This window comes from Onychostoma macrolepis, chromosome 14 (genome assembly GCF_012432095.1).
Source record: "Onychostoma macrolepis isolate SWU-2019 chromosome 14, ASM1243209v1, whole genome shotgun sequence".
NCBI lineage: Eukaryota > Metazoa > Chordata > Actinopteri > Cypriniformes > Cyprinidae > Onychostoma > Onychostoma macrolepis.
This window is the reverse complement of record NC_081168.1, coordinates 17,499,898-17,519,033: the sequence shown is the minus strand read 5'-3', so window position 1 is coordinate 17,519,033 and position 19,136 is coordinate 17,499,898. Positions and strand designations below refer to the sequence as shown.

The 19,136-nt window shown below is 36.5% G+C and overlaps 1 protein-coding gene across 1 annotated transcript; it reads right to left on the bottom strand.

The window, feature by feature from the left end:
* Positions 1 to 222: 222 nt before the first annotated feature.
* Positions 223 to 18,854, bottom strand: tspan17 (tetraspanin 17). Its single transcript, XM_058798547.1, has 8 exons — positions 18,376 to 18,854; positions 11,545 to 11,595; positions 9,271 to 9,417; positions 8,847 to 9,017; positions 8,508 to 8,633; positions 6,242 to 6,289; positions 4,985 to 5,101; positions 223 to 3,889 (listed from the first exon to the last, which is right to left on the bottom strand). Exons 1-8 carry the CDS (start codon positions 18,460 to 18,462, stop codon positions 3,824 to 3,826), a joined length of 813 nt encoding a protein of 270 aa, XP_058654530.1. The 5' UTR covers positions 18,463 to 18,854; the 3' UTR covers positions 223 to 3,823.
* Positions 18,855 to 19,136: the final 282 nt, after the last annotated feature.

The window sequence follows — 19,136 nt, the reverse complement described above, 5'->3', positions numbered from 1 at the left end:
CAGTGGTAAATTAAATGCTTTCTTAAAACCATATAATGAGAAAAATAAATAAATAAATAAAATAATAATCTAGCACATTAGGTATAATCCATGATTAATGGGCTTCATTTTGGAAATAAAACACAGCTGGGAATATCACCATAATCTATGAAGTACCACCAAACAGACTTTCAGTCAAGTGTTTAACAGAACTTGCAGATGAAAGACATTGATTGAGCTCAGAATGTCATAAATCCATTTTATTATGAAAAAGAAAAAGCATATCTTGTATAATAGTATACAGTGTAACAGACCATCTCCCACAAGAAAAGTCCATTTGTGGATGCCACCAATAAATCAACCTTTGGACAAGAATTACATCAAAAAAATTAACACAAACAAATAACATCAAATGAAACAAAATCACAGGAAAACAGTGGCACTGCTATGGTTTCCAAATATGATCCTAATTTTTTATAGATTTTTTCATAGAGTGAAAATACCACATTAATTATGAGTGTTATTATAGGTTAGTACAATCATTGACTCAATATAATAGAGAGCACAGAAAATGCTTTAGTCCTGCAAGTGCAATATTCATTATCCAGTTTAAGAGGGTATTTTGAGTTATGCTAATATGAAATTGGATAATGAAGACTAAGTCAATAAACTAGTTAAAGGACATCTGACTACAGCTGAGAAGCATTTGTTTGCAGAGTCCTGAAATAGTGCTGCCCATAATGGGACTGGATAAGTTTAAACGACAAAAGTGTCGCTCTCACAATTCAAATAACAAATCCACATTATATTCTTTTGCATTCCGTGACTTATAAACAAAATGATCATTTGTCTTAAAAGCATCTAAAGAAAAGCTGAGACTGTGAGAGAAGACCTGCTACCGCTACTGACATGTTTGTGACGAAGATGCTTAAAGTTGGGTTTTTTGCAACTCTTCTAAAAATGTTCACAACGGTTGCATTAGAGTTATGACTCTCCAAATAACCACGTTTAAAGTCATTTCTCCACGATGAGGTAGAATCCAAACATTTCTATGAAGACACTTATAAAATAAGTATGGGAATGTAAACAAAACAGAACAAAAATCTTGGTCTTTTGCAATTCATATTTCGAAGCGCATAAAAGTGACAAGTGTGATGTCAAGAATGTCATGTTTGGAAAAAGATCAAGACATCTTTAAATCGTTGAAAAACTCTCCTGATATTCATTCACAATTACAAAATGTTTACCATCAACGCAGTACTGTTCTGTACAACTGTTCTTGATTGGTCGACAGAAGCTCCAGCTTATCCGATAAAACTGTTTATAGATTTGCAACATTTCGAATAACTGTAATGTAGAAACTACCACAGCTGGTACAGAGAAAGGCCAGCAAAAAGGCTCAATGGTTTTAATACCAATCATCAAAACTGTTTCTGATGAACCAGCACAGAAAAACCACTGAAATGCAAAATGCACTTCATAAACAAATTGCCAATGCATGCACAAGGAATGTCTAATTCACTACACGAACACAGATTTGCCATGTTTTTCAGTTGTGTGCCTACAGTCAGACAAACATTAATTTTATTCACATGTTTGTGCATTGCACTTTGAAGGGTAAGTTATATATGACATAACATTAGTAAGAGATGATCTTTACATTCATGATATGCAAGAGGCTCCCTCAAAAGGGAATGTTAGAGTTCTTTGTTTAGAAAAAAAAAACAAAAAAAAAACAAAACAAAAAAAACAAAAGGAGAAAAGGCCATTGCATGATGAAAAAAAAAAATTAACACAATATTTTAAGTGAATCTCACAAAAACACGTCCAGGTTGCAGTTCACCCCATAATAGATGTTATTTTGCATAAAGAAAATTAAGTTTATTTTTAGGACCATTAGGATTTTTTGCATTGGGATGGTATTTTTAGCACATTTTCATCCTAAATTCTCATCCCCTCTACAGTTACTTTGGAAATCATTTCAATTCTCTTTAATCCGATTCAGTCAATTCTTGTTACTTTAATACATTATTTTTACGTATTACAGTAACAAAGATTTTTACAATTAAATCAACAGCAGTACAACAAAATCATACACACACACACTTTATTATATTAATGAGAATTTGGGAGTAAATATGCTTCATTTTATTTTTCCATTTTGTCTTTTATGTAGGATAATGAAATGCAACTTGGACATGTTCTTGATCGCTTTCCCTAAATCTCATCAATTTCGGTGCACAAAAAGGGGGCTAAATATCATCTTTAGCATGTAATCTTGTATCGGCATAAAAGACTTGCCTCTTATATACACAATATACCGAAATCTCCCAAAAAGACCACAGAAGAGAAACTTCACATTTTTCGAGGCGCTCTGATAACACAGGTTATACAGACCCTTGAAACAAGAGCAAGGCTTTTTAAACAGATGAATCAGATCAGTCTGGCTGACATGACACTCCACTGCTAAAACCATCAGAGCATGTTCTACACGCAGCCAGCAGTACATCATTTATCTTACTTTGCACATTATCATCATTAAGGTCATGACTCCTTCTCAACACAAGGGAATTAACACAGCTAGGTGAAAACGCACTGGTATGGTATTCATAATGGGATGGACACACATCCACACAAGTGTGCATGTGTTTAAAGAGGTCTGCAATGCCATGCATTTTTAAATAGATGATTGCATGCATATTGCACGAGCAAGAGAGCGTGAACAGTAAAAAAAGCCTTCCTAAAGGTCCGTGTGCTGTGTTAACTGTCGTTGGCTTCTGCTACCATCTCTATAGGGCTCAATAAGGCATGTGATCATACGCACGGATAATTCAATCTGTCCGCTTCATGTGCACTCACGTCAGATTCATTTGCAAAGCACTCTGCGTGATCTGAAGTGTTTCTCCCAGAGGGAATGTATACCTCATGATTTCTATAAAAAGTTCAGTTGGTTAGTATAGCGATGTATATCTTCTATGAGTTAAAGCAGCATCATATTTAGAATAATACATTATTAGTGTCACTATAGCATATCACTATCAAGCAGAGTAGCAAAAACAAAGATTCATAAGCAAGTCTGGGAAAGTGGTTAATTCGATTTATACTCACAGAGACAACCAAAAAAAACAAGCGAGAATGAATAAAACATAGCTATACAGAAAAATAACAGACCATTTCTCCACCTCCCCGACAGTAGTGGTAGAACTCACAGAAATAAATGCATTACGTGTAATTATCAAGTACGTCATTCTGATTGGCTACCCTACTCTCTGTGCAACAGAGAGCCAATCAGAGGTTAGAGTCCAACTGTCCATCCGCTCGAATGACTGACAGACAGAATGTGTAAAAAGCTGAACCCACACAAGTGCATAGTGAAATGCACTGCTGTAAGGCTTTTAGTTCATGGCTCCTCTGTTTAAAGTCCCAGTGGTTGATTTGCGTGTTTCTCTATAAGAAAGTCATCCACAGGTTAATGAAAACACCCTTCACTTGACATTATTCGCCGACACAGAGGAGAGTCTGGTGAACGTTTTAATAAGGGCAAACGAAAATAGAGTTCGATCAAGAGACAGCTGCGAGATCACAGACAGCTTGATCTCAATGTGACATCTCACGTTAAGCTCCTTCTGGATAGTCTCATAAGAGCTTGTTTTCAGATACGGAACCACAAAAGAAAAAAAAAAGACATAGATGGACAGTCCATTTTGTAAAGTCAGCTAACATACAACATCCATTGCGTGAAAAGGGCGGAATTTCCCAGCTCAATGGTGTGTAAACAGTGCTGATTTGCAGTTAGCTCTCTGCCATAGTCAGGTCACTGTCACCTGTCGCCCTCTGCAAAGGGTCACCAGTTGGCTTTGACCGCTCTGATATCGCTCACCAGGTTCTGAGCCAGACATATCCCAAAAATCTGAAACATATTTAAAAAGAAGGCATCACAGAGGAGAAAAATACTATATTTTTTAATATTATATATATATATATATATATATATATATATATATATATATATATATATATATATATATATATATATATATATATACACACACACACACACACATACATATATATATACACATACATGTATGCAGTAGTCAACATTTGAAGTGGATCAAAACCTTTCTTCAAAAACTTATCAAATTTGTCCTAAAACTTAAACCACTTCAAATGTTGACACCTGTATGTATGTATGTATGTATATATATATATATATATATATATATATATATATATATATATATATATATATATATATATATATATATATATATATATATATATATATATATATATATATATATATATATATAAACATACATATATAACCATATACACATACATACATATATATATATATATATATATATATATATATATATATAAAATAAATAAATATAATTAAGCCAGGCTTTAGGATAATTAGAATTTTTTAGGACTTTAGAACATTTTCATGACAATTAAGCATATTTTTCCTGCTCTTCCCCAAATGCAAGCCTTTGCAATCTCATTCACTTTCTGACAAATAATGACACAATATTTAATTTTTATCTTTTTTTTTTTTTAATCATTTTATCGTTTCTAAGCACACATTGTAGTATATTTGTTGTACAGAATAAGAAATAAAATCAGCATAAATTAAATGCATTATTTAATTAAACAAAACAGGGTGACTTTCATTACTGTATACTATTTTTCATTACAGTAATAATAATATTGAGGAGAAATGTATTGGTATGAAAATATCACAATGCAAATTTACATTTTATAGTTTTTCTTTTGATTTTGGGGTAAATTATGAGCTGGAAATTTTAAGATTCACCTATCCATCCATTACGCGGGAACTTAAAGCTGAATTTTAAGGTTTAACCAGAAGGTGGCAGCATAACATTCATTCACCTGGGACCATTTTACGGGTCTCATTCAAGCAAATCTGTTCAGTCTTTACTACATCTTTAAAGGGTGTTTGCATGCTTTAAACCATTTTCATTAGCATTGTCCTTACCTGTAATAATGCAATCCCCACAAAAATCCCAGCAACAACAATCAGATTGTCCTGAAGCCACTTTTCAAACTGCCCCACGCAGCCCTTTGTATAAATGTACTTCTGCTGATCCAACTCCTATTAAAAAGATGATTCAAAATAGAACAGCACTTAATGGAAAACATCAGATCTAAATAAGAAACTAAATCTTCAAGTGCACCATGTAGCATATCAGTGTTTGCTCCCCCGAGTTGACCTTTAATCTTTACTTAAGTCCAGGATAAACAATTAGGCCTTCACCTGGGTGGACCTGCGCATTAACCTATTTGAGAACAAATATCCTCTCTTGAAAACTGGAAGAATTCACTCCCACGCTAACTAGATGAAATGTCACACAGCTCACCACATATAACCTAACACAGGGAAGATCCAGTTTGTATTACACAGGCATACAGGAATGTCTTAACTACTGTCTATCGAATTCTAGGAAGGAAGGGAGATGAAAAGGTGTAATTTGGAGCTGTCAGTGACATCTGAAGGTGAAGAAAGAGAAAGCCATACAATTCAGCTTTTGTGAACCATTCAAACATGTTCTTCCAAAGAATCTTTTGTCCCCCCGGGGAAAACGACACAAAAGACTTTAGAAACGTATCGCCAAACCGGTAGGAAGTCAGAGAAAGCCAATGAAAAGTTGTATGACAGTTAACTGCTTGAACTTATTCATCGCGGATCTTTGTTAACTTCTCTTTTTCTTGTTCGCTTCAAAGCCTTCCTCCAGATGTTGAACAAAGAAATGCAGAATATTTAAAAGTACGATTCTTTGAGCAAACATTTGTTTATTGTATTTTCAAAACACTATAAAACCAGAGTAAATCTCTCCAAAGGTGGATTGTGAGAGAAAGAGTATCCATGGATACAGAATAAGTACTCTGTACCATGGAGAGACCGTGGTGAACCGTGGGTGCAGTGTCACTCCACCCATACTGAGAGGCACTGGGCTGGCATAAGCCGCTGACTTCCCAATTACAGAGCTCCACAATTTCCCGTGGCTAAAACTAGAAGCTAATTATCACTTTTAAAGGCTTAAACTGTTATTAAGGAGGCGAACAAGAGGAACTCAAATGCTCTCAGAATCTCTTACGCGCTTAACCCTTCTGTGCTCCTTTCGCAGGGTGGTAAGACACAAGACAATTTATACACTATAATTTTTTTCATCATTTTGAATATACTATGGATCTGCACAACTGTAACATTTCTAACTTGTAATAACACACTCACCCCTTGAAGCCGCACATCATAGCCACACTGTGTATTCAGGACATCCTCCTAGAGAGAGAACAAAAAAACATGCTCAATTTATTTCAAAACACTTCTATACACTGTAAAAACATATTTTTTCAAAGTTGTTAATAAAACAAAGATTATTGGGGTAACTCTTACAAGGAAATCAAATATTTTAGTCTACTTTGTAACTATTTGTGAAATTTCCAAGCAATTTCTCAGTGGAATTTGTTTTAAAAGAATTCCCACACCATTTTTTTTTAGAACAGTAAAAAATTTACAACAGAATGAAACACAATCTGAAGTACAGAATATAAACTTTCTGGTAAAATGTACTTAGGATCAGTGTTGGGGAAAGTTACTTTTAAAAGTAATGCATTACAATATTGCGTTACTCCCTAAAAAAAGTAACTAATTACTTTAGTTACTTTTTATGGACAGTAATGTGTTAAGTTACTTTTGCGTTACTTTCGTGTTACTTTTTAAATATGAGCAGGGCTTGATTGTTTTTAATACAAGAAGTTCTATTCATAGCAAATGTAAAAGCCCTTTCACACCAAAAAGTGTAATGAATAAACCTCAGGCTGAAGGAAAAGTAAATTCACGTCTGTACAGTAGAACGCAGGAGAAGGTTCAACACTCTTCAGCAATACAAAAAAAAAACAATGAAGCACAATTGTTAGTTTATCTAAAGTCATTTTTGCTTATTATGGTTGAACTGGATCATCAAAGGTCAGCAGCAAAGGCATTGGTTAATAAAATGGGATTAGATACATTCGTGTTGTTTAACATATTTAATTATTGCAGGTTTGCGTCATATTCTGAATTTGCATTTCACTGTTTTAATTCATTTTGATGAATACTAAATCAGTTTTTTTGCGAGTGGGATGAATTAATGCACAATCACATTTAGTCTAGAACTACAGTAACTATGTTCACACAGCACACTGTTAGTCAATAAATGGGAAAAAAGTAACTGGCGTTACTTTTTTGAAAAAGTAACTCAGATATTTTCTTGTAAAATAAAAAGTAATGCGTTACTTTACTAGTTACTCGAAAAAAGTAATATTACGTAGCTCGCGTTACTTGTAATGCGTTACCCCCAACAATGCTTAGGATAAAATTAAAATTCATTAGGATTGTATAGATCAATTTCCTGTTAGTAAACATTGTGACGTTTTTCTGTGGGCGGAGCTTCGGTGGTGGCAGAAAGATCCCCCTGACCGCTTCACTAATGCTAGCTATGAAGTCTGTTAGCTTGTTTTTTTAACAATAACTTGAGAAATTCCTATTTTACCTGCATATGTAAGGGCTGCATACCTGCATACTGTCCAGGACTGCGTTATTTGAAAAGGTTAACTTTAACGGACGAAATTGGCCGACCTGTACTCACTCAAAGGATGGAAATACGAAATATAAAGTTTAAAAAAAAAAGTCTCAAAAATGAATTGTGGGATAAATTAGGTAACGTGATGTAAATTGGTATAGGTTTTTCATGCTGTAAATGTAGGACAAATATAATATATTCCCTATGAACTGTATATGTGAATATTATGTTGACCAATTTAAATCAAATGCTTTAAAAGTAGAGTAATCATAGCAGGTTTCATTCATTAGTCTGTCCGTTTAAACGTCTGCGTTTAGCTTCAAATAGCGTTTTTGACGACAGTATTCTATAAAAAATTATTTGCATTCCGATTCTGACATCCAAAGGCACAACAGTACATTTAATCTCTTATTCTGTGTGGATCTTTCCCGTTTCACTCCGCTTGTTACCGTGTGTTTCTGCCACCACAGTGCGCGCGCAGCTGCGAGTGACGTAACTGTGACGTCTACATGAAATTGGTCTATAGAGAACAGAATACAATGTTAGGGACAGAATAGATTTTTTTAAATAGAACAATGTAATAGAATGGGATCCATCTATCTCTCTCTCACTCTCTCTCTATATTATATTATATTATATTATATATACACACACACACACACAGAAAAAACAAGGGAAAAATAGTTGGCTCATGACACTAGTTACCCTAGCAATAGTATCCCTAGTTACGCACTTAAAAAAAATGCACATCTCACATGTGTTGTACATCCTGTTATTCCCATAAAACAGACCAGACATTTTTGAATGAGCTCTATGAACAAACTTAAAAAGCTCAAAGCATGCAGAGCAGATTGTGAGGAATGACACCGACATTGTGAAACAGGAGCAGGGAAGTGCAAGTGGTAAACAGATGAAATGAGTAATTCTGGCACTCACAGCAGGGTCTTTAACGCAACAGGAGAAGGGAACGCCACACCGTTCCCGGCTGGGGTTGGAGTCGGTGCAGTTGAAATAGATGTTCAGGTTCCAGTCATTCGGCCCATGAGCACCACAACACGACCACTGATGTAATATATGACATCAGAGGTGACATTATTATCATTATCATCTTTACATCATCACAGCTGTAATTTACAGTGATGTTTTTCATATAAAGAAAGCTTAATGACTCAGCGGATGTCTCATATTTTCAAGTGCACACTTATATATCAATCACATTCAAAATACACCCACAGCGCAGCAGAAAACGAGAGGGGACGAGAAGTGCTGACTCACATATTCTTGAGCAAAGTCAATGAGGTTCTGGAGGTCAATGTCATCCCGATATGCTTTAACATTGTTGTTGATGAAGAAGTTCAGCTGGTCTTTGATCCAATCTTTAAACACAAAGGCTAAAATGCCAGCTGTGAGCTCTAGGAAAAAGATGAGGCCCAAAAACACTGAAAACTAGAAGAGAAAACAAACAGATCGTGGAGTCAGAATTGATAAGGGAAATAATTCTTCAATAAAAATCATTGTAATACATATGCCTCCGGGAGGCATTTCAATTCTTTCTGGGTGCATTCTTATTAGCAAATTCATTTCATTTACACAATTGTATCTGGGTACAAATAAACCTCGAAATGATTGAAGAGAGGAAAACAGGTTGAAGAAAAATGCAAGATAGGGCTTGTAGGTCGGATGCAAAGGTGGAACTCACAAATTTGAGCAGGAATGTGTTCTCCCGGAGCGCACCGATGCATCCGGCAAATCCGAGGATGAACATCACTCCTCCTACGACAATGAAGAGCCAGACAGGGTCGAAGCCGCCCAGATCTGTGATGGAGGAAATGTTTGACAGCACTCCCTGTGGGCCAGACACATCAGACAGAACTGTTGTAAGTTCACATCCTGACCTTAAAATCCTCCACCACCTGCTAGGCCTCCACAACTAACGGTGTTTGGGCAACTGTTTGCAGTGATTCATGCCTTCCACGTTTGGATTTCCACATCAGGGTGGAATCTCAGTTCAATCCCAGAACCAACAGCAGGCTTTTGACCATGCTGACAGCGAAGATAAACAAGGTTTCCTTTTTTCTTGCCTGGTTTGTTATGATGGTGTTAGAAAAGAAGGCTCTGAAATCTGCCTGAACACTCATTTAAAATAAACAGAATTTCCACCAATCAAATTCAACAGCCTTAAGCCCTATTCGGACGGGACTAGTTTTACCCCTGTCGTTAGAGAAATGTGTGTTTCACAGACGTACTTGGTGATTTTAATCCCGTCCGAATCTGCCATGTCTGTGTTTTACATTTACATTTAGTCATTTTGCAGACGCTTTTATCCAAAGCGACTTACAATTGGGGAATACATAAAGCGATTCATCTTGAAGAGGCAATCCGACAAACAAAGTGCTTGTAACACCAAGTCTCAGGCAATGTTTAAATAAGTACAAGCTAGCAAGGGAAGGAATAAATAAAGAGAGAGTTTTTCTCACACACAACCTCTGTAATAATTCCAGAGCAAATTACCTACTGTTTTTCAGCAAGCTCAGTGATCCTCTGAGAAAACTAATCCCGTCCGAATGCGATGTCTGTGATTGCCAGTAAGATTTTATTTCACAACGCGTTTGCTTGTGTGTTTTGGCCAACGTGAATTACCATAGACACTCTTACCGAGCTCATGTTTGATATATTTGCCTCCCGGCAAGGAAAGAATAAGTAAATAAATTAAAAACAATAATAAAATCAAGAGTCAGATCACGTAAACCATTCAGACTGGCTATTGTAATATCAGTGTCAGGTAAAATTACTCGCGTTCATTTCTGCACTCAATTACATAATGTTTTAATTACATATGCACCTTTATGAAAGTTAAACACGGGTTTACTACAAATAAATAACTAAAGTAAAGCTAAAGCAACCACACATTAACATGGTTTTGCTATACTAGCCATATAGCTTCACCATGGTATTTGTAGTAAAACTGTTATACTAATGGTAATCAATCCGAATGACACGCAATGCACGCATACAGAGCGCGTGACCTCTGAAACGCCCAGATGTCCAAAACAGACCCTCCCACCTCTGTAATAAACATGGAGATGTTAGTCCCATCCGAATTGGTACATGAAAAATCGCAGACGTCAGATGATAAGTATCGAAACTCAAACGTAGTTTAGAAAACTAGTCCCGTCCAAATAGGGCTTTAGTTCAATTCTTAATGCTTTATTTCTGCGATTAACCTTTTGCAAATTAAAACTGAACCACTTCATTAATTATTTACATCATGTTACCGAGATGTTCCTTAATCGGCTGACATTAACACAAGGTGCCATATGGCCTACACGTGTCTTTTAGCAGAACAATCAATGACTGAAATGGAGCAATTTCCAGGTTATTAATCAGCCAATTGACTTCATTCATTAAGTCGCCTCACATTAGTGTGAAGAAATTACATGCACCTTCCATGCATGAATACGTAACAGCAAGGGTGACCTTTTCCGAGAGGGAAGACAAATGAAAGAGAGAATAGTCACAATAAATACAAAGCCTTATTGAGCTGTGCGGTACTGTTATAAAATAACAGAGACATTATACTGCCATGGAAATAAATAAAAGATGCCACCCATATGCTCTCAAATGTCATGGTTTAAGGGTATTAAAAGGGAGACTACAGACATCAAAAGAGAAAAAAGCCACATGGGGGGATTCACAGAAGAGCTTTCAGCAAAAAGAGCACCTCAGAACATTTCACAAAATAAAACACGAAGTCCATCAGGAAAAGATGCTAAATATTCATTTGGGTGCTTTAACTGACAGACTGAATGAGACGACAGGATATCTGTAGGTAGTTTGTACTGTTAAAGTGCGCCGTTGTCTGCTGTTTACGTCTATGATTATGTTGCTGAGGCAACCGCATGGATAATAATATTAGGAATCTGACGCATGTCACAGAGTCTTGTGTTACTCTGTATTTGTGTTTCCAACTTGCCTTTTCTGCCCAGGCCCAAAGTCCAATACCCAGGAATGCAGCTCCCAGCAACTGCAACACACAAGCACACAACAGAATTTATCACATTTACAGCACTTATACAATTCATTCCTGCTCCATAATGGCAGGAGGTTACTGCTATGTGCAGACAGCACTGCTGTCTTTATCTGAAGGCAACCCATCTGAGAAGCAAAAAAAAAAAAAAAAAAAAAGTCTTGGCGGAGATTCAAACAAAGATCTGGAAAGCAGAGATTTCCCTGCATGAACTGCCATATTTGGCATAAGGTTCCATGAGAGGAAGCCAAGACTTGTTTTTACCTGAATGAGAGAAATCACTTGGATGCTACTACTTACAGGAAACGTTACCGTTTTGGCATGTATATCTAGCACAATCATTCCAAACCAAATCAAACTCTAAATTGACTAATCACATTTTAAAGAGATACTCAAAAAAAAAAAAAAAAAAAAAAAAAGAGAGAGAGAGCACCAAAAAAACCTGGCATTGTTACAAACCTATATGCATTTCATTCCTCAAAAAATAAAAAATACAAGCCAAAGGACCAAAATTGTAAAGTCATTAGTAGTGTGAGATGCATTGTCTTATGTATTATTTACTGGTGTGCTACCAACTCACCAAAAAAAAAAACCTTGTGCAAACAAAGGCAGGGCAGAACCGCTGAATGTCTCTGAGCAACACAGAGAAGGGTTTCATTAATGAATGAATGAGTGAACAATTTAATAACACACTCATAACGACAGTAATTCGTTTAAATTGTGAATGAATCAGCCATTTTGAAAGAATTGTCAAATATCGTACCTCAAAGGAAAAAGTTCATTTCTGTCTCTACTGTGAACAAAACACCACAAAGAATATGAAAAGTTGAAAATAGGCCTAAATCACTCAAGATACCAGAACAAAACCCTTTTAAATCAGCAAAATATCATCATCTTATCACTACTGACAAAATGTTAAGAAAAAATATTTTTGGTCAATATTGCATACCACTAATTGTTATTCACTAAAAACTTCAACTCTGGATTGATTTTTTTAGTCCCACTCCTGACTGCTCTCACTAAAAATCAGTTAAATATGTCTTCCCGCTCCCTTCCACAACTTTTACACTTTGTTGTAAAGTCCCGCAGGAATGCAGACCTCTACCTAAATCATATAGTAACTCATATATAATGTGTTTGCATACATTGCCAAAACGCATCCCCCCAGATTTCACGTCAATATCATTGATCATTCCAGTCAAACCTACCATGGTCTCTCCTGAGGATTTTTGAATATACACAAATGAGATGTGAAACCTACAGAATAGAGGACAATTCTCGGTGAATAACAACACAAGTTTCACAAAGCTTTTGTTCAGCTTCAGAAAACTTGGAATGTGATTCACATATTTAATTTGGTCCACTTTCAGAAAAAAAGTCATACGCCACTCTTATTGTACAGAAACAGAAGAGAGGGTACAGGAAATTACTAGAGAGATAGTGTGAGAGAGAGAGAGAGAAAGCGATAGACAGAGGGGAATGGGATGAGAATTTGAACCAGAGCAGCACATTAAGCACATGCACCAAAGATGTTTCTCGGTGAGTCTGATTTACCGACTGACCATCAGAGCGATCTAATGTGTTATCAAAACTACAGATTCCCTGTCAAACTCCAGCTGGGCTCTCGGCGGTGTGTGTTTGACTGCAGGTTAGACCAACACCAGCGTGAGGGGAAACGTGACAGCGGGATGCTGAGAGTCAGAGGTCGGGTATCAGCAGCCGCAAATCCCATAATCCCATTTCCCCGTGGTCTCGGCTAATCCAATGGATGGCTGGGACAGAGCTGAGGGCCAGCCATCCACTGCACACACTTTCTCTGTCAATACGTACCACTGACTCCCACTCATCCCTATCATGAAGACATTAGCCTATCTCCTCCACTCCTCTCGGCCCTGATCCAGAGCGGGCCAGTGATGTGTTGCCCACGTGGACATCGGGATTAGACGTGTTCAAGCATCACAGAGCACTTAAACAGCTTATTTAGTTATTCCGGCCAAACAGAGGATGGCTGCTATCTCACACAGCGGATGATTAGACTTACAGTATATCTGTATTATCACTAACGGCAGCCAGATAAACTCTCAGCACTGTGACAGTGAACAGAACCACTTTTTTCCACCAGCTGTTACATCCATAAGAACAGCTTTTGCTTTTCTTCTCTTTGAGCCATCTTCTCACATCTTTATCTTTATTTGATTAAAGAACTGCTGCATTGTCATGGAAACATATACTTTTAGAAAGTCTTGACTCAGTACATAGTAGTATTTCTGGATTTATTGCTAAGGCAAGCATCAATATTAATTTTTATTATATAAATGTACATGCACAATACCCAGTGTTGTTATTGTTGTTCTCAAAAACTAAAACTATTAAAAACTGTTTTTGGTAATTGTTGAAATAAAATAAAAAATAAAATAAATATTTATTTTATATTAATATAATATTTATTTCCGAGCAGCTGAGTCCTTAGCCATCTTCAAGAATCGGCCAAAAACACATCTCTTCCATCTTCATTTGACCCTCTAACTCTAGCTCTCTCTTTTCTAATTCTATTCTTTAAAAAAAAAATTAAAAAAACCTGTTCCAAACCTGTATAACTTTCTTGAATCTGTGGAACACAGAAGAAGATATTTTGATAAACTGTTTTTGCCTATTGTATGTCAATGGGGTCCAAAACAAGTTTCATTGTAGGCAATGAACACAGACAGATGAAGTCACACAACATACAGATTTGAAACCACATGAGGGTGAGCAAATAATGACAATTTCATTTTTGCACTATGCCTTTAAGTAAGCACCTAGAACCCACATAGAAACATACTTAGCAACTTACTTAGAAACTTAGCAACTGCATAGCAACATGCTGGCAATCACCCACAGCAACATTTTTTGCAATGGCAAACACAATTCAGATTTTCTAAAGAAAACTGCAGAAATTTAGTGTTGTCCTCGTACACTTTGTTTTAGGTTTAACACATAATAACAATAATAATAATAATAATAATAATAATAATAATAGGAGCCTGCTTTTGGTTCTAAATTGTTAGAAAATATCTTCCTCTAGCCTAGATTATGGAAATATTCATCGTTTCCAAAAGAATGCAAACTTGATTTCTAGACCTCATCAAGGGAACGAATCTCGCTTGACGTGAGCTTTAGTCTATTTCAAAACAACAAAAACTATAAAACGATGAACAATAGCAGTTCGTTATTACCACATAATTTCTGAATGTCAGCAGTGGCTCAATATCAGCACGTTAGAGTCATTTTTAATAATTGATGGAACAGCGTGAGTGACTCTGTCTGGGTTGATTCATTTGTGTTTTAGTGAGAATGAGTCAATGTGTGCGAGTGAGAGTAGGGCCTGCTGGGAAATGGCATGGAAATAAACTCCCTCGCAGAGCAACAGAGGAAGAAGGGGGAACAGACATGTGGTTCCCATCTGCCGTATGAACCTGGAGGATATGAAAAGGAAAAACATACAAAAACCCATGAGCTCCGCACGAGCTCGAGCAAGGACACAAACACACGCAATAAACACAAATGTGCATTGCTTTGTACACAATACACAAGCCACGCACATTAAGTGTGCAAACAAACACAGCAGTCAATGCTTTTGTCGCATCAGGGGCAGTGTGTGTGACAATAGCCGCCCGGCCCCATCAGCTCCATAGCAAGAGGCTGAATGTTGCTGAGACACACACTCGGGCCCCTCGGACACTGTGGGAACAGCACGTCCCCTCTCACACACGCCATTTGTTCGCCACTAAACGTCTTCATTTGAATACAAGACAAGGGGGCTGTGAGGCTCCCAAATGCAAAGGAGAAGAATTTGAAGAGGATGAATTAAAGGCTGCTGGGGTGGAAGGGGGGGGGTCTGACGGTGGGAACGTTAAGATGTCCCTTCAAAAGCCTCCCGGGTAGATATCAGAATGCGATTACAGAGCGAGGCGTCTGTAATTACAGGCCATCAACTCGGCCTGGTCTGAGGCTGGCAAAGTGAGTGCTCTGTAGGGATCAGGTAGGTTTCTGGCCGATCAGACTGTCTCCACTTTAAACCAATCAGACAGGCATTAGACAGTATGGGCACACAGGGGTCAAACAGTCTGCTAAGACAAAAAGAGTCGAGAGGCAATAAAAGGCTTTCAGAATTGATGAGGGGACAATAAGATGACAAGAAGTATGGAGATCAGACGCTTAATTATTGATGCTACTGCTCATAATTAGGGTGAGGGATTTGAACATACCCATAACACAAGCACGTAACTTATCCTGAACGGTTGAAGCTATGGACATGAATGACACATCCAATCATTACTCTGGAGAAGTCTACTATTACTACTTTTTTTAAGTTGTATGATGTACAATTTTCTCCTGGCAGAGAATAAAATGGGCAAAAACTGCTTTACATTGAATGAGGGAAATCATCCATATCTGCAGTGGGCAGTAAGCAACAACTTAGCAACCACCCAGAACACCTTAGCAACCACATACCAAAAATATATAGAGACAAAAAACATTCACCTTCACCTCCACCTCCACCCACAAAAGTGGTGACATTTGCATGGGTAAACACCAGTCACAATTTACTAAGAATATGTAAAAATCTAGTTTAAAGACATGTTTTACTCTCAAAATAAGTCAACCAATGTATTTATTTCAATTTTTGTTCTTAAAGGTATAGCTGAAAAATGAAAACTCAAGTTTAATTCAAACCTGCAGTGTTATTTAAGTGTTATTTATACATTTATTGATATTTTTAGTTTTAATTTTACTTTTAAATTACAGTAATTTTGTTATGCAGTTTTGTTGTAAAGTTACAGTTTTAGTCATCAAGTTTTACATCTAATATTTATATTATATTTAATTTCAGCTAATGAAAACTATTTTTAATAGGTGATTAATTTAATAGGTGACAGGTGATTTATTTATTTTTTATTTTATTTATTTATTTATTTTTGCCTGGATGAGTATTTGAGAATGTATCCAACATCATACAAATAATAAATATACAGCACTGGCTTGATAAACTATTTTTAATAGTTTTCATTTTTGTTTTAGTTAACAATAACATTGCAACATCATTTTAACCATTTTTGTCAATACAATGAAAGTCAAAACAACACTGACACTCATTGTGTGTACAAAAACAGCTTCTTCTGAAAATATCTTCTGTGGTGTTCCACAGAAGAAAGGAAGTCATGTATGAAAGTGAGTAAAAGAACAGAACTTTCATTTTCAAGTGAATCTTAAGCATCAGATTTGACTTTGGGAGAATTTCTCCTGAAAAGATCAAGTCAAGCGTTTAATTTAGCAACAAGAGGGTTGATTTCGGCTTCCAGGAGTATAGACTGACATTCTGGCCATGATTTGGTGAAAACACAGGCGTCTAGGATTCAACAAAACACAACAGGCTCTGTATAACGTGGGAACAATGGCAGTAGGAGGGCTAGCTGTTACAGAGGACAGCGGATCATTATGCGAGGTTAACATTTCAGACGGGACATCATTAAAGCACGAGGGGGCACCAATTACCCCCGCACCCACCAGAGGGGTCTTCACTACCCCATTCAATACTAACCAACGAAGGCTGGAATTTATGACATAAAGAAGCTTAACAGAATCACGCTCCAGGCGATGTGTTCACCCCAGAAGTGACTCATGGAAGCTTCCCGCTCCATGAGTTTCCTTTTATCTCACAATTTATTACTCTCTTACAAGAAAATTATAGTGGGAATGAGCAACATGATTGGTTCTTCATAATGATGTAATGGAGAAATATCCATATTTAAGGATTAAGAGTCACTTAAGAGAGATACTTCACCCAAAAATAAGATTTTTTTCACCATTTATTCACTCTCAAGTTGTTCTAAACCCATATAAATGCAATTCTGTCGTCACAATCAAAACGGATATGCTCCATACAATAAGCGTACATGGCTGTCAAGCCTTAAAAAGGACCATAAAAAGCACAACAACAGTGGCTCATTTGCTACTATATTCCAAGCTTCCATAAGCCACTGAATAGCTATATAGTGCAGAAGATATAGTCTACTTTAATAATGCCTTTACAGAGTTTTGGTATATTGACAGCCTTTGATCACAATGAGCTGTCAATACATGGAAAACATCTATGTGAAGATTCATCAAAAAATTATTTATTAATTTAATATATGAATTAAATATAAATATCCAAATCACTACAAAAATATGGAAAAACTGTTTGTGGAAAAGAGAAACATGGAAATAGGGGCAAAGACTGTATAATTTCCAACCCAGACATGGAAAAACTGAATGGTGTGAGGTAATCTATGTTAAACCTGTGAATTGACCCAACTAATGAGACCTGGATAATCCTATTTACCCTCCACTCCCCTCACCTCTCAATGGGTTGTATTCTTCAGATCTGGAAAGGTACTGAGAAAGCAAGATTTCCATAATCCATTCCCATGGGAAACAGGTGATTTATTCATTTATTTATTTTTTATTTTATTTATTTATTTATTTTTACCTGGATGAGTATTTGAGAATGTATCCAACATCATACACATCAGATAGATCATTTATCATTCAAATAAATAAATATACAGCACTGGTACGATATATTTCATATAAACACATTAATGTTACATGCTGTGAAATGAATCCTGCTGAACTTGTTTTGCAATCCCGATTTGTTTAGATGATGGAAACACAATGAAAAGATTATAGAGGCAATTCATTTGAGTTTGAGAAACACAATAAAAAGCAAATGAACTGCAGATCCACAAAACTTACCCAAAATATGATGTTGAATCCGAATAAGAAGTATTTAACACAGCAGCTGACCTCTGCTCCTTTAAAATGATGCTGTTTTCTGCTCATTTTGTCCAGGCCAGCTAACGCTGTTGTGTTGATTCAACGATCAGCTGCGAAAAACTAAACGGATCGGCAAAAATACGACTCGAAAACGGTTCATGCATCTATAGTTCAGCCGAAGAGGCTGCGAACCAGCAATACATCGCAAACCACAACAATGCACCATCAACAAACGCTGAATCTATCCATCAGTTTTTCAACATATAAACAACGGATGAGGAGTTAAATGGGTGGGGGAATTATTGTTCCGGGTCCCCCCTGATAAACCCCGAACGCTTTGGATTGGTGTCATGAGACGTGTTTGATATTTTAACCTTGTTGTGAATGTCCCGAGGAAAACAATCCACAGCAGTCTAACAATTCAGTAAGAACAGAGAAGCGCGACACTACAATCAGACGACACGAGCTCACTGTCAACTGAACAAGCTGTCATAATAAAAGTCCTGTCAGCGCCAGTATCCATTAATAGATGATTTATTTCACCTACAAGTCATTGTGAAATATACAGTGTCTTTCACAAGCGTACAATGTCTTTTACCTTTTTAAAGTATTTTTTTGCGATCTGTTTAGGTCGTCTTGAGTAAACAGTGTTTTTTTCCAAACACCAGCTCCTAACGAATTTGTAAACAGTGTGTTGTTTTATACCTCTAAATAATCAAATGAAATAAAATTACTTTTCA

Excerpts from the sequence above, each read along its gene's own strand:
- tspan17 (XM_058798547.1), bottom strand. The coding sequence starts at position 18,462 with ATGAGCAGAAAACAGCATCATTTTAAAGGAGCAGAGGTCAGCTGCTGT. Across the intron at positions 6,290-8,507 it reads GTTGCGTTAAAGACCCTGCT|GAGGATGTCCTGAATACACA; the intron begins GTGAGTGCCAGA and ends TTCTCTCTCTAG. Across the intron at positions 3,890-4,984 it reads TGGGGATTGCATTATTACAG|ATTTTTGGGATATGTCTGGC; the intron begins GTAAGGACAATG and ends AATATGTTTCAG.